The following is a 22,564-nucleotide window of genomic DNA, read 5'->3' on the forward strand; positions in this document are numbered from 1 at the left end:
GTCCACCATGAAAATTATGGCCAAGTAGCCTACTCTCTAAACTTCGTTTTCCCTAAATACTCAGTCTCTGAGCTCAGAGTGATGTTTTCTTCCTCTTTCACTTTAATTTTCTTCTACTCTAATTCCTGTAAACCTGTGAAAATGTAGGCCTCTTTGACATAAAACTTCACTTCACCAGGCAGGTCTGATTGATGCCTCTCTTACATGCTGTGGTGTGCTCAGGTTCAGGACCTGCCACTCTCCAGATAATGTCCTCCATTGTCTCGGTTAGACTTTCTCTGAGGTCTCTGCCAGATCCTTGTTAAATAAGGGCTCCTTCACTTCTTTAGCCAGTGGTTATCCTTATTGCATGTTGAAATTTCCCTGGGAGCTTCGGGGGGGTAGGGGGGAAGGACTGATGCTTAGGCTCCATACCAATTAAATTATAATCTGTGACTGCATTCTGGGCATTGGTATTTTTAAAAACTGCCTATTAAATGTGCAATTCAGGGTTAAAAACCATTGCTTTGGCATTTAGTGGTTAACTATTTGCTAAGTCAGTAAATAGTTGGGCCCTGTTAATGGCCTTTGTCCTGGATCCTATTGGGATAGACACACTGAACTGCAACTCCTGGTGCAGGCAGTTAGTTAGTCAGGTGTTTATAGGGCAGCCTCTGCCTTAAAAGACAATACAGTGGGGCCTTGACTTACGAGTGTCCCGACTAACCAGTTTTTTGAGATACCAGCTGTCTCTCGGCCGATTTTTTGCATTGAGATGGTAGAGTAATTTGAGTTAACGAGCTTGGTCTTGGAACGAATTAAACTCATAAGTCGAGGCCCCACTGTAGGTAGTATTTTTCAGTATTGGGTAGAACTAGAGATACTGCACTTTTTATTCCACGTTTCATTTCAGCTGAGCTGTTCATATTCTGTCATGGACAATCTATTTATCCTGACTGATGTAAATCCTGGAACATACATTCCATTCTCTTCTGTAATTCAGTGGTACTCAACCTACAAAGTGGAATCACTTGTAATTCTACCTGCACCTCCAGACTTTCTAAATGTGCAGATTCTGTATGATATTATAAATATAACTTCTTTAATCAGTTATAGTTGCTATTGCTGATTAGTAGAGATAGTTTCTTTTATCTATATTGATTTCTTAATTTTTATGTAAATATCTCTGTCAACATGAAACACATTTTTAAATGAGTAAATTTAAAATGAGATGTGTGCATGGTGATTTAGTCATGAACACTCCTTATGTTAGCACTGATTCTCATTTTAAAACTATCAAAATTCTCTATGACATTAAGTGTATAGAGGGGTGGGCAAAAGTAGGTTTACAGTTGTGAAGCACAGTTTATTCTTATATTAATTACTCGTTGCCCGGTGCACAAAAATTTGTGCACTCGGGGGGGGGGGGTGTCCCTCAGCCTGGCCTGTGCCCTCTCGCTGTCTGGGACCCCTCAGGGGATGACCACCTGCTGGTTTAGGCCCACTCCCTGGGGAATTGGGCCTAAGCTGGCAGTCAGACATCACTCTGGCAGCCCGGGAGCCCTCGGGGGATGTCCACTTGCCAGCGGGGAGCAGGCCTAAGCTGCAGTCAGATATCTTTAGCGCTGCTGAAGTGGCGGGAGAGGCTCCTACCACCACCGCTGTACTGGCAGCCGTCAGCCTGGCTTGTGGCTGAGCAGAGCTGCCCCTGTGGGAGTGCACTGACCACCAGGGGGCAGCTCCTGCATTGAGCGTCTTCCCCGTGGTGGTCAGTGTGTGTCATAGTGACCAGTCATTCCCAGTCTTTCTGCTGTTAGGGTCATTTTGCATATTACCCTTTTATTATATAGGATAGAGGCCTGGTGCACGGGTGGGGGCCGGTTGGTTTTCCCTGAAGGGTGTCCTGGATCAGGGTGGGGGTCCCGCTGAGGTGCCTGGCCAGCCTGGGTGAGGGGCTGATGGGTGTTTGCAGGCTGGTCACACCCCCTTCAGGGTGGGGGTCCCCACTGGGGTGCCTGGCCAGCCTGGGTGAGGGGCTGATGGCTGTTTGCAGGCTGGTCAACCCCCCCTTCCCCCCCAGTGAGGACCCTCACCCCATGGAGGTTTGGCCAGCCTGGGTGAGGGGCTGATGTCTGTTTTCAGGCTGGCCCCACCCCCTTTAGGGTGGGGGCTTCCCACTGGGGTTCCTGGCCAGTCTGGGTGAGGGGCTGAGGGCCATTTTCAGGCTGGCCAAGCCCCCCGGCGACGGAAGCTCCCAGCCTCTCCCTTTTTTCTTTTTATTCTGGGATTTATTTACCTTCTATAATTGAAACTTTGTTGCCTTCAGTGGAGCTCAGAGCCGGCTTCTGCTTGCTCCAGCTCCGTGGCCACGGCCGGCTGAAAGCAGGTATCTGGGGTTAATTTATCTTCTATAATTGAAACTTTGTTGCCTTCAGTGGAGCTCAGAGCCAGCTGGGAAGCTTGGCTTCCTCCATCACTGGAGAAACCAAGCCTCCTGCTCGCTTCAGCTCCATGGCTGCTGGCCGCCATCTTGGTTGGGTTAATTTGCATATAGTCACTCTGATTGGCTGGTGGGCGTGGCTTAAGGCATAGCGAAGGTACGGTCAATTTGCATGTTTGTCTTTTATTAGATTAGATTGTATTATTTTCCATACAGACAACTGTAAACCTCCTTTTGCCCACTCCTGTATTGTGGAACTTTCCTGGTAATTTATATTTGATTTTTTTAGTGTAAACTAATTTTTATTTTATATACCTATGATGTTATCTATGAAAATCTAATTTAAAGTTAGAAATTTTATCTACATTTTTCAGGTGACTCAGAACTTTTGATATATTTTACACTAATACTTGAGATTTAAACCAGGTTTTTCTCTCATTAAAAGAATATAAAAGAATTGTCTTACAGTGTTATTTAATAAGGAAGATGAAAAACCAAAGCACTTGTTAAAATTAATTTATTTTTGAAGCAGGAAAATAGTTAATCCAATTTTGTTAAGAAAGCTATCTATTTTGTAGATATTTCAAAATACTATAAGGATGCAAAAGAAATTCAATAGAAAAGATTGATTTAAAGTGATTGTAAAATAGTAAATGAATGATATTGAATGGAAAGGAATAGGATCTCTTCTAAGTAGGAACGTCATGAAATGAGTTAGGTAAATGTACAATTAGGTGAATTGTAACTGCTGGAAATTGTTGCCATTAGTGAAATAGAGAATTATTCCTCCTTTCTTCTCTTTTAGGTTGTAAAGGCATATGATCGTGTGGAGCAAGAATGGGTTGCCATTAAAATAATAAAGAACAAGAAGGCTTTTCTGAATCAAGCCCAGATAGAAGTGCGGCTTCTTGAGCTCATGAACAAACATGACACTGAAATGAAATACTACATAGGTAAACAAACAGGAGACAAAGCCTAATCCAGGCCAGAAATTTGAGTTAATGGTTATTTTCATATGAAACTATGTGGATTTTTTCTTTAAAGTGATTGACTAAAAATTCAGCTGTTTATTTCTGTTGGTGGGCATGGATTTACATAAATTACCTGATCTGGCAGTAATATGCTAAGTTTTGGGGACTGTGCATTCCAAATGGCGTACAGTTTGGAAACAAACGAGAATAGTGACTTTGGGTGGCTAAGGGGACTTAAAAGTCCCGGTTGTTTGCTTTAACCATGGACATTTATCCAGAAAATCTTCTTCCTGGTAACTTTAACCATTTCTAATATAGATCAGAAATGAAAAGTAAGCTAGTATGTTTTGTTCTTAATGGTTATAGAACCATTTTTGGTATGGCTGAGTCAGGATCCCAGCTCCTCAGGCTGTTTGTAAGTTTGGCAGCATTAGAAGCTGTTGGACTTATTACAACAGAAAAGAGATAATAGCCACCATTTATTGAACTCCTATCATATTGTGCTTTTCTTCCATCTTCTCTAATAATCATAGCAGTCCTGTAAGGAAAGTGGTAGAATCTTTATTCACAGGTGGTTTGTATAAAGAGTAACGATCCCCAAGGTCCCAGGCTCTGGAGATAGGATGTGACCCTACCTCTGCCTAACTCCGTTTTTTTCATTGTCATGTGTTTTTCTTATGAAAACAAAATGAGGAGACAGAAGAATTAGGAAAATAGTGACGTCTAGGGCTGATTAGTATATGGGCAAAACATTTAATTATACATTCTTTAATGCTCTTCTTAACCAAATCTAAGATGCCAGTGATTGTGAGACGCTAATAATTTATGTGCTGCCCAGTATAAATGTAAGATGCCGTCCCGTTTTATGATAGAGACCTTAGAATCAATTAATTGTAGAAGTTCCTGTAGGTATATATCCATAGCAATTTAAGTTCAGAAATGCTGCTTTACTTGATAAACATGAGGTTAAATTTTACTTAGCAAGCTCCTTTTTAAGAAAATGAGGGAGGACATTGTGGTGTTAATGGTTTTTTTAGTCCCCCCGAATGTGGTGGAAACAAGAGATTGTATGCTAAAGGTATAATGTCCTGATACTCAGATTAGATTCCATTTATGAAACACCCTTCACTCCCCATTGTACAATAAAAAGAGCTTATGCTGTTACTTTTTCTTCCTTGGTTTCTTCTCTTTAGATATCAGATATAATTCATAGTAATAACATTAGTATTTAAAACCTTTTTTATTCAGACTTACTGAACATTTGCTGTTCACTATGATTATAACTTAGTATTAGGGAAGCCCATTTCCACTCAAGGGGCTTTAGAAGCACAAGAAGGACATTCTAAGGATGCTCAGCTTATAAAGTGGTATCTGGGCGCATCTTCCTCCTTCTCACTCTTGTGTCTTGTATTTTGAATGTTTGCTGAAGTTGAGAGAAAATGTTGATGTGTTATTGTAACATTTTAACCCTGCTTTATTGAAAGAAGAGATGGCAGGCATATAGTAAGTACTCAGTAAATGTTAGCTACTCAGTTCTTACATAATAACAGCAATCATTTTTGTTTTTGGTAAACTGATGAATGATTATTAATTGTTTATAAGTCATTACAGATATTCTTTTGGATGAGTTTTTAATTACTTTTGGGATTGTGAATGCAGTGTCGCAAGAAATTGAGGTTCTGTATATATTGGAAAACAACAAATGAAGAACTTTAGAATTGGACGCAGACATACCAGTAGAGTTTGATACCTTAAATTTAAGGTGTCTGAAAGTCCTATTGCTCTATTATAATGTAAATAATTTATTTATATTTTGAAGTGGTTGACCAATGTAGTTTACTCAGATGATTTTACAGTCTAAGTCTTTGAACTCTTAAAAAGCTACTGCTTTACCATCTAGCATAATTTCTTCCCTGGATTATTTAGTACCTGCCAGGGTCTGGTTAAAAGAAAATTCCATTTAGGTGTAGAACAAAGTCTTGCTAACCTTCTATCTGTTTTCCCCAAAGTTGAGTTTAAAAGCCTAACCAGGTATACTTGAGTTGGAGCATTGTTTGACAGCATCTTTAGTGCTTAGCACGTTGTTGATACTCAGTGAGTGAGGGCTGAGTAGGGAGGGCAAGTGGAGCTGAGTAGATTATCTTCTGTTAGAAGCAGTCTGATCTCAGCTGCGTAGAGGGATTTTCATAATCACATTGGAACTCTGACATCAGCTACCTTTGCGTTCTTTTTGTAGGTACTGCTTTCTCATGTTAAAACTTTTGCATGGACTATTTCTTGGGTGTCTTATTGTCACACGAGCTGTGTTTTTAGTTTTAAACCCGTGAACTTCAGTGATTAGAGCAGATGTTATATATTCTTATGTAACATTTAAGGATTCTTTTTATTTGCGGAGTGTTGAATTCTACTACAGACTCCTACAGAGTCATGTAGTATTCATATTGAGTTGTTTATTCTAATTTTAGATCATGTGTATCAGGAGTGATCTACAAGCAGTATTGTTACCAGGACAACTCAATGTGTCCCCATCCTCAGGGACCAGACATTGAATACTGTCATAGTTACTCCAGATAGATCTGTAGAGAAACCTGTTTTATGATACAAAACACCAAAGTGAAGGTACCCTTGATAAATGGTGGTTTCATATCTCTCCAGCTGAGTTAGAGGTGCTCAGTTTGGTGTATGTAAGAATTTTTATAGTGAAGGGCAGCATTTTACTGAATGACCTCATTTGATGTGAAGTCAGTGTTAATACTTAAAGTACAATCTTTGAAACAGCTTCATGTGTATTAAGCCTTTGTAGAGGGTCAACAGGGATAGCAACTAATGTGTTCTCTACTCTTTCCCTATTCATAGGTCTGCTTATAATTTCTTCCTGTAATTGAACTTTATTTTGAAGTTTCCCCAAACCTTCAGTGTTGCAAGATGTCCCATGTACCAGTTTGATGAACATAATTACATGCTTTATGAACTATACCTTCTAATGCATGATTTTCAAACATTTGCTACATTTGCCTAAAGGAAAGAAAAATCTGTATTTTCCTTCGATTTGTTACAGAAAATTACTAGTGAAATGTAAGGCTCAGCCAAGCAGATTGTGTATATATGTCACAGCCTTCCCAGGGAGGGCTGCCCAGGACAGCAGTGTCACAGACCTGCATCCTGGGGTGGTACTTAGACAAGTTGTGAGGCAGGGCGTCAGGAGATAAAAGGTGCTTTCTCCCGAGTGAGGGCCGCTCCTGATTGTTTCCAGGACTGTTCATCAAGTTGCTACTCGTGTTTTGAGCCCTGACTTACCTCGTTTAAAACAAGGCATTTGGGTGGTACTGCTTCCATTATGTTGCTTGCTGGCAGGCAGTGCACCTGACTAGTTCAGCAGATGAACAGTTCAGCTGTTTTTAACTGATTAAAGAATTGCTTTTAGTGCAGAATGCTGATCTCCAAATTTTAACTTGATTTTCACTCTGCATTTGACATTGTAATGTTAGATTATTTGAGAGTTCATGCATACATTATTCTCATTTTATTGGTCTATGTATAATTTAAATGGAAACTCTTTTCTCTTTCAGTGCATTTGAAACGCCACTTTATGTTTCGAAACCATCTCTGTTTAGTTTTTGAAATGCTGTCCTACAACCTCTATGACTTGTTGAGGAACACCAATTTTCGAGGTGTCTCTTTGAACCTAACACGAAAGTTTGCACAGCAGATGTGCACTGCACTGCTTTTCCTCGCGACTCCAGAACTTAGTATCATTCACTGTGACCTAAAACCTGAGAATATCCTTCTGTGTAACCCCAAACGCAGTGCAATCAAGATTGTTGACTTTGGCAGTTCTTGTCAATTGGGGCAGCGGGTAAGTACATTTCAGGAGTTGTGAGTTAAATAGAATTAGGTAAAATAGTGGCAGTAGATATGTGAGATGTTAGTACAGGGGGGGCCTTGACTTACGAGTTTAATTCGTTCGGAGACTGAGCTCGTTAAGGACCTCATTAACTCAAATTACTCTATCAACTCAATGCAAAAAATCAGCCGAGAGACAGCTGGTATCTCAAAAAACTCGTTAGTCGGGACACTCGTAAGTCAAGGCCCCACTGTAATGTGTATGCAGTGTGGAGGTCATTACCAGAGGTAATTGCTAACTTGTGTCAGGGGGGAAATAGGTAATCTTAGTAGCAGGGAGTCTTTGGGGCCTGCTGATGATGTTGGCTTATAAAAATCTGGAACCTTATAGTTCTTCCTGGTCTCTTTGAATGAGACTTTCTTTTCTGAGAGGCCTTGAGGTTGGGCTGACCTGAGATGACGCTTGGAGACCTGGCTGTAGGTTTAGGTCGGAGCCACAGAAACACTGGTTAGAAACAACATTGCATTGCTGGCTGCCTGGTTTGAGTATTCACACAGAAAGTGTACTTAGGAGGGTTTCGTTTCGTATTCTGTCTTTTTTCAGAAAACTTTCTTTGCTTTGCTGATATTTCTAGATGGGAAATTACAATGGCTAAGTGAAGATAAATTGGTCTGTGAAGACATTTTCAGATTACTTCATTGAAAATAACCCACCTCAATATTTTGTTTTGTAAGAAGTCTTAGATTGAAGTGGGAGGGGGACAGGGCAGAGAAGTGGTTAACCAGAAACAACTCCTGATGGAATCTTTATGTGGCAGTGTCTCTAGGATTCATCTGTGATGCTAGGATAGTATATCATATGTATATATGTCACAGCCTTCCCAGGGAAGGTTAACCTAAGTTAACCTAAAGAAGTCCAATTCATAAATACAGTTTAGCTGTTAAATTAATGGTAAACCAAGTGCCAGCCATAGCAACCAAGAATAATTAATAGGAAAATAAATTATTCTCAATAATATTTTCTTGTAGGAAGGCATAATTATTTGTTTTAAGATGTCTCTTGATTACCAGTTAGGATTGAGCTAAATGAAAGGACTTGAATTGTGTATAGTTTGCATTTCACAGGCAGATTAGCCATTCCTGGGACATGTTTAGTTCTTTAAACAATATTCATAGGCTGTTTTTGAAATCAGGAAATGGATCCCTAATTTAGGAGTTAGTAATTTTTTTTTTTTCGGTTAATATTAAATCAGTGTTAATCCCATACTGGCTACAGTTAAAACTTATTTTGTAATTAATGCTGTTTTGAAATATATTTCAGATATACCAGTATATTCAGAGTCGCTTTTACCGGTCTCCAGAGGTGCTACTGGGAATGCCTTATGACCTTGCTATCGACATGTGGTCCCTTGGGTGTATTTTGGTTGAAATGCACACTGGAGAACCGCTGTTCAGTGGAGCCAATGAGGTATGTGGTGGATTGCTTTGAAAATTCTGTGTTCATAATTTATTTATTTTAGTTTGTGACAGTGGAATCAAAGTTGTTTTTAGGAAAAGATGTCTATTTACCAATGTAATCATTCAAATATTAAGGTAGTTTTGAATTATATTATCAATTTTTTCAGTTACTATATAATGGTGAGGTGGGAAGTGAGAACTTTTAATCTGCTAATAAAGGAGAACAGTAAAACATAAGAAAATGTTAAGTATCTTGGTACAAATTTTACAGATTTTAAGTATAATAATAGAAAATGATGATAACGAAGGCATGAGGGCTGCCCTGACAATGATGTAAGCTTGCTATAAATTTGAGAGTATGATTTGGAATGAAAGAAGTAATGACCAGAGGCAGGACTTGTATCTATGCATATTAGCATAACCAATGGACCACGGACACTCGGGTGGTGAGGGCTTGTCCTGGGGGGAGGATGGTGGAGGGGAGAGGGCGTGGTGGCGGTCAATTGGGGAAAAAGGAGACATATCTAATAATTTCAACAAATAAAAAAAAGGTCATGACCAGTAGGGTTGATGGATATTGAGTCTAAATAATTTAGGGTAAATTAGTATTAGAGGATTTTAGAGCTATAGACTCTAGTAATTTTTCTAGTCCATGGGTTTCTGTCTTGTGTTCTTAGAAGATTTTTGAAGGTCAGAGGGCAGTACCTGGAAGGGCAAGAGAGAGGCCAAGTTCCCTCACAGGCAGAGGAATTGGGCTTTCATTAGTTTTAAACTATTCACTGGAGAGTTAAGGGGAAAGGGTGTCAAATATATGGTGATGGAAGATAACTTGACTTTGGGTGGTGTGCACACAATGCAATATAAAGATCATGTATCATAGAAATGTACACTTGGAACTTATATTTTTTTATTAAACAATGTCACCCCAATAAATTTAATTTTAAAAATAATAATCTGCCTCCTTAAAAAAAACCTGTGTTTTTTAATTTTTAAAGAAAAGTTAACCTTTGCATCTTTGATCAGTCCATTCATTATGAATGAGAAAAGAAAGATCAATGAGATTTAATGATTGGTACTGGGTTATACAACTGTTAATAAATAGGTAGAGCTACTGTTTGGCAGTAACTGCCATAGTGTGTGTTTCTTTTTGTTTTAATGTAAATAATATTACTGTAAATTGGTATCTTTTCATGGCTTAAACAATATCAGGGCCACCTGAAACTTGAGTGGCTTCCATCTCACCCATTGTAAATGCCAGAGTCCTTGCCCCCCTTCCTTCCTCTGACTTGTGACCTCTCTCCCACCTGTTCCTCCTCATCATCTCCCCTCCCTTTTTCTGACCCAGCACACAACCTTGTCTGGTTCCTTGGAAGCAGTAGCCCTAGGCCATAGCAGGGCCTTTGCCTTTGCCCTGTGCCTGAAGTGCTTCCTCCAGAAAGCACTCGGCTGCCTCCTGCACTGCTTTTGGGTCTGTGCTCGCATGGCTCCATCTTCATGGCACCTTTCATGACACCGTGTTTTGAGTTGTGCTGCCCTTTCTCACTCCCCATCCCCTCTTCCTTTTCCCCATAGTTCCTCATTGTCATCTGACATAATATACTTAGTATTCTTCTATTCGTGATCTCTTCCCCTGTAATACAAACTCTGGTAGGGAGTTTTGTCTGTTTTATTTACTACTATATTCAACTGAGCATGGTTTTTAGCATATAGTAGACTCATTATTTGAATGAATCTGCACTTAAAAAAGAGTTTATTAGATCCACACTGTATTAAGCCCCTGCAATTTTTTTATGGTTATTTAACTAAAACTCTAAAAACTTAAACTTCTAACACTCCCTCCAGTCCTTTTTCTACTTTGTATCCATGACCACCTGACATACCACAGGCTTATGTATTTATTTCTTTGTCTGCCCTTCCCTCTGAAATGTTGGGCTCCAGGGAGGGCAGGGACTTTGATCTCTTTTGTTCATTATTGTATACTCATTGCCTAGAGGTGTGCATGGCACACAGGAGATGCTCAACTTATTTAGTTACAATTTATGAGTGAATGAACGAATTGATGAGAAGTAGATGTACTGCCATAGAAATTACAGGTGTTTTTATTTTTATTTTTAATACAGGTAGATCAGATGAACAAAATAGTGGAAGTTCTGGGTATTCCACCTGCTCATATTCTTGATCAAGCACCAAAAGCAAGAAAGTTCTTTGAGAAGTTGCCAGATGGCACTTGGAACTTAAAGAAGACCAAAGATGGAAAACGGGTAAAACAGGGACATATTTTTTTGAGCCTTTGTTATTTCTTTCACTGGAGCTGTCTTTTAATAGCTCATTTTATATTTATTTGAAATCAGTGTTAGAGTTAACAGTTTCAGTAACTTAGTATATAATTTTTTCAAAAGCTGGGTATAGTTTGACCTGAACTCTAGGGACCAGTGCTCGCTTAGTGGTCAGAGTTCTCTCTGAGGCTTCATTATGACAACTGGATGTCTGCCTTTGGGCAGCTGGTCAGGCACCAGGGCTTGTTTCAGCAGTAGAATCAATAAGTTGGACCTTTGTTTCTCAGAACTTGGGTTTATAGTAAATTCACAGTTAATAGTACTGCAGCTGTGAACAGTGGCAGTCATAATTGCAGTAAATGGCTTTTTTTTTTTTCGTTTAGATGGAAGAAAAAGATTTTTTACTTAAGCAGTGTGTGACAAGAATATGAACTGACTAGATGGTTCTTTGATTGGTTTTATATTCCTAGCTTGATGACTGGATAGCAGGAATTTCACATCTCTAAAATCTTTAAAAGTGAAGTTTGAAACACTAGGTTTGTTTCAGTGATTTTTTTATTTTATTTGAGAGCTTTTTTTCAGATGCCCAAACTGTTTAGAGTGATTTACCTTCATGTATTTTGTAATCTAGCTTGTTTTATTACAAAATGAATATAATTGTTAAATATGTGATTGTGTGTGATATATAACAGACACCTTGTGAGTGTAGTTTTGCCTTTCTAACATTTAAGAGATTTTATTTTTTGCTTTAGTTTTTATTTTGCCCTTGCATTTTAGTGATGCTGCCACCATGTGCCATTCCCAGGGAACTGAAGATTATTGTTGGCTTTAATTCACCTTCATATAGCTATGGAGCCTTCACCTTTAATATCAAGTGATTTTTTTTTTTTTTTTAGAATATTTAAGAATCTATATGTAATTGTATCTTTCACAACTGATTTTAAACTTTTTGCATTCTGCCGTATTCTCTAAGATCCAGGCACTGCAATATTGAACAGCTAATTTATGCCTACTCCCCATAAGGAAGGGATGGAAAATACCAAGCGAACATCCCGAGTCCTTTTCCCTTTGATCACATAGCTTGTCCGCCATGGCCCCTTTCCCACTGAACCCAAACACAGCCTGGGAAACCGCCTCAGCTTCACCAGCACCCATGGCAGCCCTTCCAGTTGATTTTTGTTACATGGAGGACATGGAACCCACTTTATGTTTTATCTCTCTCTGCAGGCTACTGTTTCTTTCTCTATTTTGAAGTTGTCTTTTTCCTTATGCTATTTTTGTTCTTTTTCTAAATAAAATGTTCATCCCATCCTATGTCCCAAATCTCTACCTTATGAAACCACAGATAAGTCACTAAAAAGTATTTTAACCTATATTTAACTATCTTTTTATGAGTTTTCCCATAGCCACAAGTAGCAACCAACTTAAGAAACTTAATTTTTAAAAGTATAAAGTGACTATTTCTCTTTGAACAGAAATAAATTTTGTTCAAAAAAATGACACAAACCAACCCCCCACAAATGTACAGCCTAATGGTTACATTATGAAGGATGTACAGGAATTTTAACCATAAGTGATTTTATTTTTACTTTTAATTTCTCATTATGTTTCATGAGCCCATTTTAGCTTCCTAGTAATGAAATCCATACCTACTATATATTTCTTTTTTCCTTTGGTGGGGTAGGAGGATGAAGAATTAAGACTATAAATTTTTTTTTAATTGATTTTTTACAGAGAGGAAGGGAGAGGGACAGAGAGCCAGAAACATCGATGAGAGAGAAACATCGATCAGCTGCCTCCTGCACATCTCCCACTGGGGATGTGCCCACAACCAAGGCACATGCCCCCGACCGGAATCGAACCCGGGACCCCCCAGTCCGCAGGCCGACGTTCCATCCACGGAGCCAAACCGGTTTCGGCTGTGTTTTTTTTTAAAAGTATAATTTTTATACAATTAGATGCAGTTTAAGTGTTTCATTTGTTGAGTTTTAATCTTTATATACTAGAGGCCCAGTGCACTGGAGGGTGTGGTGGTGGGGGGGAAATCCCTCAGCCTGGCCTGCCCCTTCTCGCAGTCCAGGAGCCCTTGGGGGTTGCCCAGCTGACAGCTTAGGCCCACTGCTGCCTCGGAGGTGGGAGAGGCTCCTGCCACCACCGCTGCACTCGCCAGCCATGAACCCGGCTCCCACAGGGGGAGCGCACTGACCACCAGGGGGCAGCTCTTGAGTTGAGCGTCTGCCTCCTGGTGGTCAGTGGGCATCACAGTAACCAGTCGTTCCGCTGTTGGTCAATTTGCATATTAGCCTTTAATTATATAGGACTAGAGGCCCATTGCATGAAGAGATTCATGCAATAGGCCTTCCTTCCCCTGGCTGCTGGCACCCGTTTTCCTCCTGCACCCGGAGCCCAGGCCTTTGGTCTGGCCGCAGCGAGGCGTGGCTTCTCAGCTGCGGCCGCAGTGAGGCTTGGCTTTTCCCCTCCGGCCGCAGTGGAGAAGCCAAGCCTCTTCAGTCTTCAGTCTTCGCTCCGTGCCTGCTTATGCAAATTAACCACCATCTTTTTGGGTTAATTTGAATAGTCACTCTGATTGGCTGGTGAGCATAGTGGAGTGACACCAATTTACATGTTTCTCTTTTATTAGTGTAGATATGGTATCTACTGCCTAAAATAAGACACGGGTGGGCAAAAGTAGGTTTGCAGTTGCATTGTGACATTCTTCTGAGTTAATAAAGCTATTATAATAATCATAACTTGTATGTATTTTTCCATTTGAACAATTGTAAGCCTACTTTTGCACAGCCCTTTATTTCTGCTGCCCCAAAAGTTTCCGCATGTCCCCCTTTCTCTCATTTCACCCCTGCTTTCTGATTTCTATCATCAAAGGTCAGTTTTGCCCATTCACAGGCAAAATTTCTATAATTGGAACTCCATAGTATTTATTATTTTGTTTCTTTCACTTTACAAACATTGCTTTTGGAGATTTGCTCATATTGTGTGTCTCAGGAGTTATTTTATTGCTTCCTAGTATTCCATTGAATGGAAATACTGTAATATCTATGTTTGCCTGTTGATGGATGTTTGGTCTATTTCCATTTTGGGAAATTATGAATAAGGCTACTGGTAACATTCTTGTATAAATCTTTTATATATGTGTTTTCATTTTTGTGGGGTCACTACCTAGAAGTAGAATTATTGCCAAGTTATAGGGAATATGTGTGTTTACCTTTGTAAACAGTATGCCAGAGTTTTATCATTTCAAATGTCTACAGCGAGTGGGGCTCCAGTTGCATGAGGGCTTTGTTTGCTTGACTTGGAGTCTAGTCTCCACTTTCTATATAGTGTTTAAGTAGTGCTGGTGGAGGCCGAGTGATCTCTCTTCATTTTGCCCTACCAGCAGCCCCTCTACCTTGTGCCTCAGGCCTTCTGTCTTCATCCCGCTGCTCTGCCCCAAGACTTAACCAGTGCCCTGGGGGTCCTAGCGGGGCTCCTGCCTCTTTGGATCCATGCTGCTCCCATCCCCAGGCCTGTTCACATGCAGCTGGTAGGAGTCACTTCAGAGCTGGGTTGAATTCTCCTTACCCAGACCTATGGCAGGTGCTCCTTCCCTGCTTCTCGTAGGAAGAGCTGTGCATAGTCTCTAGAATGTACTTAATTCTGGTTTCTTTAGCCCTCAGCTCTCTGATGGATTTTTAAAAAGCAATGCTTTTTGTGGCTTACCTGCCAGGCTTGTTTTTGCTTTTAGAGTGAGAGTGGTGGTCTTTTGCAGATTTCTACATTGTAACTAGAATCCAAAATCCAGTGATTTTATTTTTAATAAATTCAGTATTCCTAGATATTTTAAGGGTTATACTATTATCTATTAAAAATTGAGTTTGCAGGAAACCTCAACACATGTCAAGGTAATTCATTATTAAACATTCTCTAAAGGGCTTAAGTAAGATGTGCTTTTAGTTTCTTTATCTAAACATGAGCAGGTGGGGTAGACCATGATCATTTACTTGGAGTGCACGCGGTGCGGTCGCCACAGCTGGAACCACTGCCATTGCAGGGAGTGCACCCAGGTTGCCGGGTGTATAGGCAGAGAGGAGGTTCAGACCTCTGGGCTGGAGCACAGCCCACACGCCTCCTTCCTGAGGGACGAGATGGTAATGTGTAGGCTTTGTGGGTTTCCGTTGTGTGTCCTTATTTGTTTTTTGTTGTTGTTTTTACAACCTTTAGAAAGATAAAAACCATACCTGAGGCCGTACAAAGACAGGCCCTGGACGAGATCATAGTTGTATAGTTGTTGACCCAGGCTTAGATGGTCTTTTTTATTGCTTAAAGTATTACAAGATGGTCTTTATAGTAATTTTTGGTCTCAAGATTATTTTGAAATCTTCTAACCACAGTGCATTTGGAATAATAACATATAACATGTGAAAAAACATTAGAGGACTTAACTGTAAATCTAAAGAGATTTCAATAAAGGCTTCAATCTGTAATATATTTTAGCATATTTGAAATTAAGTAGACGTTTACATATCCCATCAGACTTAGAGAAAGCCTTTTTGTCTTTCTTCTCTTTAGGAGTATAAACCACCAGGAACCCGCAAACTTCACAATATTCTTGGAGTAGAAACAGGAGGACCTGGTGGGCGTCGTGCTGGGGAGTCGGGTCATACGGTAGCTGACTACTTGAAGTTCAAAGACCTCATTTTAAGGATGCTTGATTATGACCCCAAAACACGAATTCAACCTTACTATGCCCTGCAGCACAGTTTTTTCAAGAAAACAGCTGATGAAGGTACAAACACAAGTAACAGTGTGTCCACGAGCCCTGCGATGGAGCAGTCCCAGTCTTCGGGCACCACCTCCAGTACTTCGTCAAGCTCAGGTCTGTCCTCGGACGCAGACGAGGCTTCAGAACGTTTGCTGTCTCTTTACCTGGCAGGGTTCTTTGAAAGTGTTCTCAGGCATTTGTTCACGGGGTGGGGAGGCTTCATTTCACCTACCTCTAGTCATTGCAGTTAGTAAAAATGTCCCCTTCCCACATGTAATAAGTTCTGCTTGGTAGCTTGAAACAAAACTCCTTATTAACCAAAATTTTAAATTGTTTTTTAAATGGAAATACTTTGTCCACATGCTTCAGCTTCCCCTAGCGAAACCGTCTTGATCTGTTGTAGTTCAGGGTTGATGTACAAGAACTGAATCAGAAATCCGGTGACTTTCTCTTAATGCAGATTTTTGTGTGTGACACACTTTCAATTTTAACGTTACAGTTTTAGACGATAAACTTGAACAAAACTGACTTTATACTCACAGTTGTTTTGTGTTGCAATACTTTAGGTGGGTCATCGGGGACAAGCAACAGTGGGAGAGCCAGGTCGGACCCCACGCACCAGCATCGGCACAGTGGTGGGCACTTCTCAGCCGCTGTGCAGGCCATGGACTGTGAGACACACAGTCCCCAGGTGAGCTCTCCCCACCTGGTGCACGTCTCCTGCCACACTCAGGCCTAGTGGTATTGGGTGCTGAGTGCCTGTAGAATGAATGTCATGTTCTCTAAAGGTTCATAGCTTCCTCCATAAGGAATTATAACTGAAGAAGCACATCCAGTCCCCCCTCGTTTATAAATAGTTAACATTTATTGGGTGCACACTAGCCATTGCTGGAAATGTCTCTTGTTTTGCTTTTTGTTCCATCTTTATCTCATTTGCTACAGCAAAATTTTCAGCTTTATGCATTGAGGATTTTCATTTTACATTGGGAACTGAGACTTCCTGGATTAAGTGACTCCCTGGGTCACTGTCTTAATGACTACACTCTGCCCCACATGTGTGTTTTGTTTTTGTTAAACACTGTTGAAAGGAACTCCTTTTTTTTTTTTTTTTTAAATGTATTTTTATTGATCCCAGGGAAGGAGGGAGAGAGAAACATCAATGATGAGAGAGAAGCATTGATGGCTTGCCTCCTGCACACCCCACAATGGGGAGCGAGCCCACAACCCAGGCATGTGTCCTGACCAGGAATTGAACCGTGACCTCCTGGTTCATAGGTTGATGCTCAACCACTGAGCCACGCTGGCTGGGCCCCACCTGTGGTCTCTCAGCACCAGTAGTCCTATGTTCTGAATCAGTTTGTAGTTTGATTTCAACTCCACATTGTTTTGTTTTTTGTCTTTTTTTCCTTTTAGGTTTTAAACCTGTTGAAGAGAATCTCACTTAAGTAATAACTTTTTAAAAAATTGAGGTGAAGCATATGGTGGTGGTAACCTTGCTTTGTAAAATAATAAATTAAATCACTGAACACTGTTGTACTGGTACTTTGTAATGAGAGACCAGTGTGTCATTTGAGGGAAGCAACAATAAAGTTGTTGACTTTCACCCCCCATTCTTGTGACTGGGCTCCCGAATGCCACGGGGAAGACCACGCACATCAGGTGCGCAGTTGCTACTGTTCATCAGCACTGGCCAGCCTCTGCTGGGCCTCAAATCCTTTCTTATGTAGGTTTTGAATAGTTGATATATTCACATGGTTAAAATAAATAATATAAAAGGGGATTCAATGAAGTCTTACCCTTTTATGTCCTGTAGACCCTCAATTTCTAATTTATGTTATTAGTTTTTTTTTGAGATATTTCATGCATATGCAAACAAAATATATATGCATTTCACCTAATCTTTGTATCTGATACACAGTTTCACATCTTTTTTTTCTTAACATGTTTTACATATTTGTTTAATATATTTTTAGAGATATTTTAATATCAGTACATAGATAGCTTTTTCTTTAGAAAAAAAATTGTCGCACAGTATTTTGTTGCTTAGATATTCCATAAGTCACCTCTGCAGTCCTCTGTTAATGGACAGTTAGCTTATTGTCAGCTTTTTTTTTACCACTACAAATGATGCTGTAATAAGTAAGTCACACATGTCATCCCACACATGCGCAGTTTGTGATGTAAGTTGCTAGGCCTGAGATTGATGGGGCAGAGAGTAGTGTGATTTTTAATTTTGATAGCTGTTGCCAAATTGCCCTCTCTATAGTTGTGCCAGTTTCGTTTCCCACGAGCAGAGTTTGGAGAAACAATCAGTGTGATCACCTTTGGATCAGTCTGACATGAAAAATGCTATTGAAGTATAGTTTTATTTTGCGTATTTCTTCTTATGAATTAATTTTAGTAGCTTCATAGTTTATGAACCATTAGTATTTTCTGAGGACTTTCTGCCTGTTTTTCTACTGGATTGTTTTCAATTGTGTTTTTGAATTTTGGTTCTCAGACCACTTTGTTGAGCGAATACTTAATGATCTGTGCCAGCTGCTGGCGTAGAGACAAGCTTTGCCTTCCTGGAGCTTACAGTGATACAGTAAATAAGCAACATTAACCAAAGGAATAGAAAGTGCAGATACCATTGGCTGTTAAAACAAAGATAAGGCAGGGTAACCCTATATAATAAAAGTCTAATACACTAAGTGTCCGGTCGTCCAGTTGGCCATTCGACCAATCAAAATTTAATATGTTAATGATATGCTAAGGCCACTGAACTGCTCACTATGATGTGCACTGACCACCAGGGGGCAGATGCTCTGATTGGTAGGTTAGCTTACTGCTGGGGTCTGGCCCATCTGGACTGAGCCAGATGGGCCAGATACACCCTGGAGCCCTCCCACAGTCCCTCCCCAGCTGGCCAACCTTCCACATCCTTCCCCGGCCCCGATTGTGCATTGGTTGGGACCCTCGGCCTGGCCTGCGCCCTGTTGCAATCTGGGACCCCTCAGGAGATGTCGGAGAGCTGGTTTCGGCCTAACGGCGGAAAGACCATCACTATGACACGCACTGACCACCAGGGTGCAGATGCTCAATGCAGGAGCTGCCCCCTGGTGGTCAGTGTGCACCCCCTGTGGGAAGCTGGGCTGGTGAGCACAGCTGCGGTGGCGGGACCCTCTCCCGCCTCCCATGGCAGCGCTAAGGCTGTCCAACTGATGGCTTAGGCCCGTTCCCCATAGGGCTCCTGGACTGTGAGAGGGCGCAGGGCGGGCTGAGGGACACCCCCCGCCCCCTGAGTGCACTAATTTCCTGCACCAGGCCTCTAGTGTAATAGAAAATGGCTATTTGTTGGGTAGGATGTATTAATTCAACTAGGCCAGATGGAGCAGTAGACCCCCAATACATGATAGCTTAGAATATGAAGTTTCTCTTCTATGTAACAGTCCAGAGTAGGTATTCAACTTAGTGACATGGCTCTCCTTGTGTCCTGGGCTCCTACCATTGTGTGGCTCCTTCATTCCCTAAGGCCTAGTTGTTTGTAGCATTCAGCAGACAGAAGGATTTGGGGAGGTATTTTGTGGGCCAAGTCCTGCCCTGACATAGAAACTTTTATGTACATTCCATTGAGTACAGCTGAGTCACATGGCCATACCTAAGTACAGGAGCGGCTGGGAAGTGTAGTGCAGCCATGTGCTCAAGAAGAAGAGTAGCTTTTTTGTGGACAGCTAGCAGTCTCTGCCACAGGAGTTGGCGCAGCATTAGCCAGAGTGGTCAGGGAAGACTCTGGAACTGAAATGAAGATGAAGAAGCATCCAAGCAGAAATTAGAAATCAGAGCATCCTAGGCAGCAAGGAACAGGATGTACAGATGCCCTGTGACATGTGAAAGACCTTAACCCGGTAGAAGAATAGAAGGAAGACCCTGTGCGGTGGAACCCAGGTAGGGGGAGGAAGGATGGCTAGCGGGAAAGGTTAGAGAAATGAGCATTGGCCCAATTTGTGCAGACCATTGGATGACTTTTAGATTATTTTGTTAGTTTCTAAGTGCAATGAGAAGTCATTAAAAGATTTTAAATACAGTGGGGCCTTGACTTACGAGTTTAATTCCTTCCGAGACCGAGCTCGTTAACTCAAATTACTCTATCAACTCAATGCAAAAAATTGGCTGAGAGTCAGCTGGTATCTCAAAAAACTCGTTAGTCGGGACACTCGTAAGTCAAGGCCCCACTGTAGTGAAGTGATTAGGATTGTGCTTTTATATTAACTGCATTTTTCTTTTTATCTTCTGGCCCCCTTCACCAATCTTCCCCACCCCCCCCACCTTTGGCCACCACCAGTCTTTCTATATATATGAATGTTGTGAGGGTTTTTGTTGTGTTGTTGTTTGTTGTTTTTTTTTTAAGATTCCACATACAAGAGAGATCATGTAGTATTTACCTTCTTTGCCTGGCTTATTTCACTAAGCATAATACTGTTGAGGTCCATCCATGCTGTTGCAAAAGGCAAAACCTCATTTTTAATGGCTAAATACTATTCCATTTTATATACACCACAATTTCTTTATCCATTCATCCATTAATGGACACTTAGATTGTTTCTGTATCTTGGTTATTGCAAATAATGCTACAGTGACCATGGGAATGCATGTATCTTTTTGAGTTAGTGTTTTTGTTTTCTTTGGATAAATACCCACAAGTGGGATTGCTGGATCATATTATTTTATTTTTATTTCTTAAAAAATAATAGTTTATTGCCTTTAGGGAGAGAGAGGAAAGGGAGAGGGAGAGGGAGAGGGAGAGGGAGAGGGAGAGAGAGGGAGAGGGAGAGAGAGAGAGAGAGAGAGAGAGAGAGAGAGAGAGAGAGAGAAATATCAGTTGGCTGCCTCCTGCACGCCCCCCACCAGGGATTGAGTCCACAACCCAGGCATGTGCCCCAACTGGGACTTGAACCAGCAACCTTTCAGTGCACAGGAAGACACCCAACCAACTGAGCCACACCGGCCAGGCTGGTAGTTCTATTTTTAATTTTTTAGGAATTTCTATACTGCTTTTCATAGTGGCTGCACCAGTTACAGTCTCACCAACAGTGCATGTGGGTTCTCTTTTCTCCACGTTCTCGCCATCACTTGTTTTTGTTTTGTTTTGTTTTGAAATCATAGCCATTCTGATTATTATTTGTGTGAAGTGATATCTCATTGTGGTTCTGATTAGCATTTCCCTGGTGATGGATGATGTTGAGCATCTTTTCAGTTACCTGATGGCTATTTGTATATCCTTTTTAGAAAATGTCAATTCAGATCTTCCATCCATTGTTTTTTCATCAGATTGTTGTGGATTTTTTCGTTTGTCATTTTACTATTAAGTTGTGAGATTTTTGTTTATTTTCTAATATATTTTGGATTATAACCCCTTTCAGATATATGATGTGCAAATATTTTTTCCTGATTGATAGGTTTTGTTTCATTTTTGTTGATGGCTTCCTTTGCTGTGCCAAAGCTTTTCAATTTGACGTAGGCCCACTTATTTATTTTTGCTTTTGTTGCTGGTACTTTTTGGTGTCAGATTAAAGAAATCGTCGCCAAGACCTTGTGTCAAGTTGCTTCTCCCTGTTTTCTTCTGGAGGAGTTAATGGTTTCAGGTCTTTTATTCAAGTCTTCATCATTTTGAGTTAATTTTTGTGTATGATGTCAGTAGTGGTCGAAGTTCATTGTCTTACATGTGGCTGTCCAGTTTTGTTAGCACCATTTATTGAAGACACTGTCCTTTCCTCATTGTTTATTCTGGGCTCCTTTGTCATAGATTAATTGATCGTATATGCATGGGTTTATATCTAGGCTCTGTTTCATTGAACTATGTATCTTTTTGTATTGCCATTACCATACTGTTTTAATTACTATATCTTTATAATTTAGTTTGAAATCAAGGAGTGTAATGCTTATTTTAAAAATTATTATTGATTGATTGATTTTAGAGAGAGAGAGGAGAAACATTGATTTGTTGTTCTACTTATTTATGCATTCGTGGTTGGTTACGACTCGTATGTACTCTGACTGGGGATCGAACCTGCAACCTCTAACCAACTGAACTACCTGGCCAGGGCTATTTTATTCTTTCAGATGCAGTTATAAATAGGATTATTTTCTTTATTTCTCTGATAATTCATTATTAGTGTATAGAAACGCAACATATTTTTATGTATTGATTTTTTTTATTCTAACTGAATATGTTTACTGAATTTGTTAATTCTAACAGTTTTTTTTATGTCTAGGATTTTCTGAATATGTCGTTTACAAATAGTGATAGTGTTATACCATCCTTTCCAATTTGAATGCCTTTTATTTCTTTTCTTTGCCTAATTTGGATTTGTGTTTTTAAAAAGATTATTCTTTTGGCTTTTTGGAGAATAGATTGGAAAAAGGCAAGGATGGAAGGTGGAAGTTGATCGAGGAGGCCGTTGTATAATTTTAGGCAAGAGATGATAGTGGCCTCGGATGGAGATGGAGAAAAGTGTCCAGGTTTGGGATCAACAGTATTGTGTTGGTTTGGATGGAGGAGTGGTTAAGCGGCTGAATGGACAGTATTTCTTATATTGGAACAGAAGAATGGAGAGAAGGGCTTTAGGGGGAAAGTAAAGAATTCCTTTTGGACTTTCTCAAATATTTACTTAGCTATCTTTCCAGAAAAAAGTTTACTTGTCCTTGGCATAGATGGTACTTTCAAGGAAAAATAAGTGGCGTGTGAAATACATGAGTCTATTTATGGGTATAACTTGCTAAAAATTGTAGCTTTCATAATAAAATATTTTTGCACTCTTGAACATGTTTGGGATTTTGCATTAATAGAACTAACATA

At 40.3% G+C, this 22,564-nt stretch overlaps 1 protein-coding gene across 3 annotated transcripts in view; it reads left to right on the forward strand.

The window, feature by feature from the left end:
* DYRK1A (dual specificity tyrosine phosphorylation regulated kinase 1A) overlaps positions 1 to 22,564 on the forward strand; it is a 129,385-nt gene that overhangs the window by 103,486 nt on the left and 3,335 nt on the right. For all 3 annotated transcript variants that reach the window (XM_081086448.1, XM_081086449.1, XM_081086447.1), the window contains exons 6-11: positions 3,225 to 3,372; positions 6,960 to 7,246; positions 8,555 to 8,701; positions 10,812 to 10,952; positions 15,534 to 15,840; positions 16,293 to 16,417. In XM_081086448.1, the coding sequence (XP_080942574.1) occupies positions 3,225 to 3,372; positions 6,960 to 7,246; positions 8,555 to 8,701; positions 10,812 to 10,952; positions 15,534 to 15,840; positions 16,293 to 16,417 (1,155 nt within the window). The remainder of the gene's footprint in view (positions 1 to 3,224; positions 3,373 to 6,959; positions 7,247 to 8,554; positions 8,702 to 10,811; positions 10,953 to 15,533; positions 15,841 to 16,292; positions 16,418 to 22,564) is intronic.

Source organism: Myotis nattereri, assembly GCF_964212035.1.
Source record: "Myotis nattereri genome assembly, chromosome: 3".
NCBI lineage: Eukaryota > Metazoa > Chordata > Mammalia > Chiroptera > Vespertilionidae > Myotis > Myotis nattereri.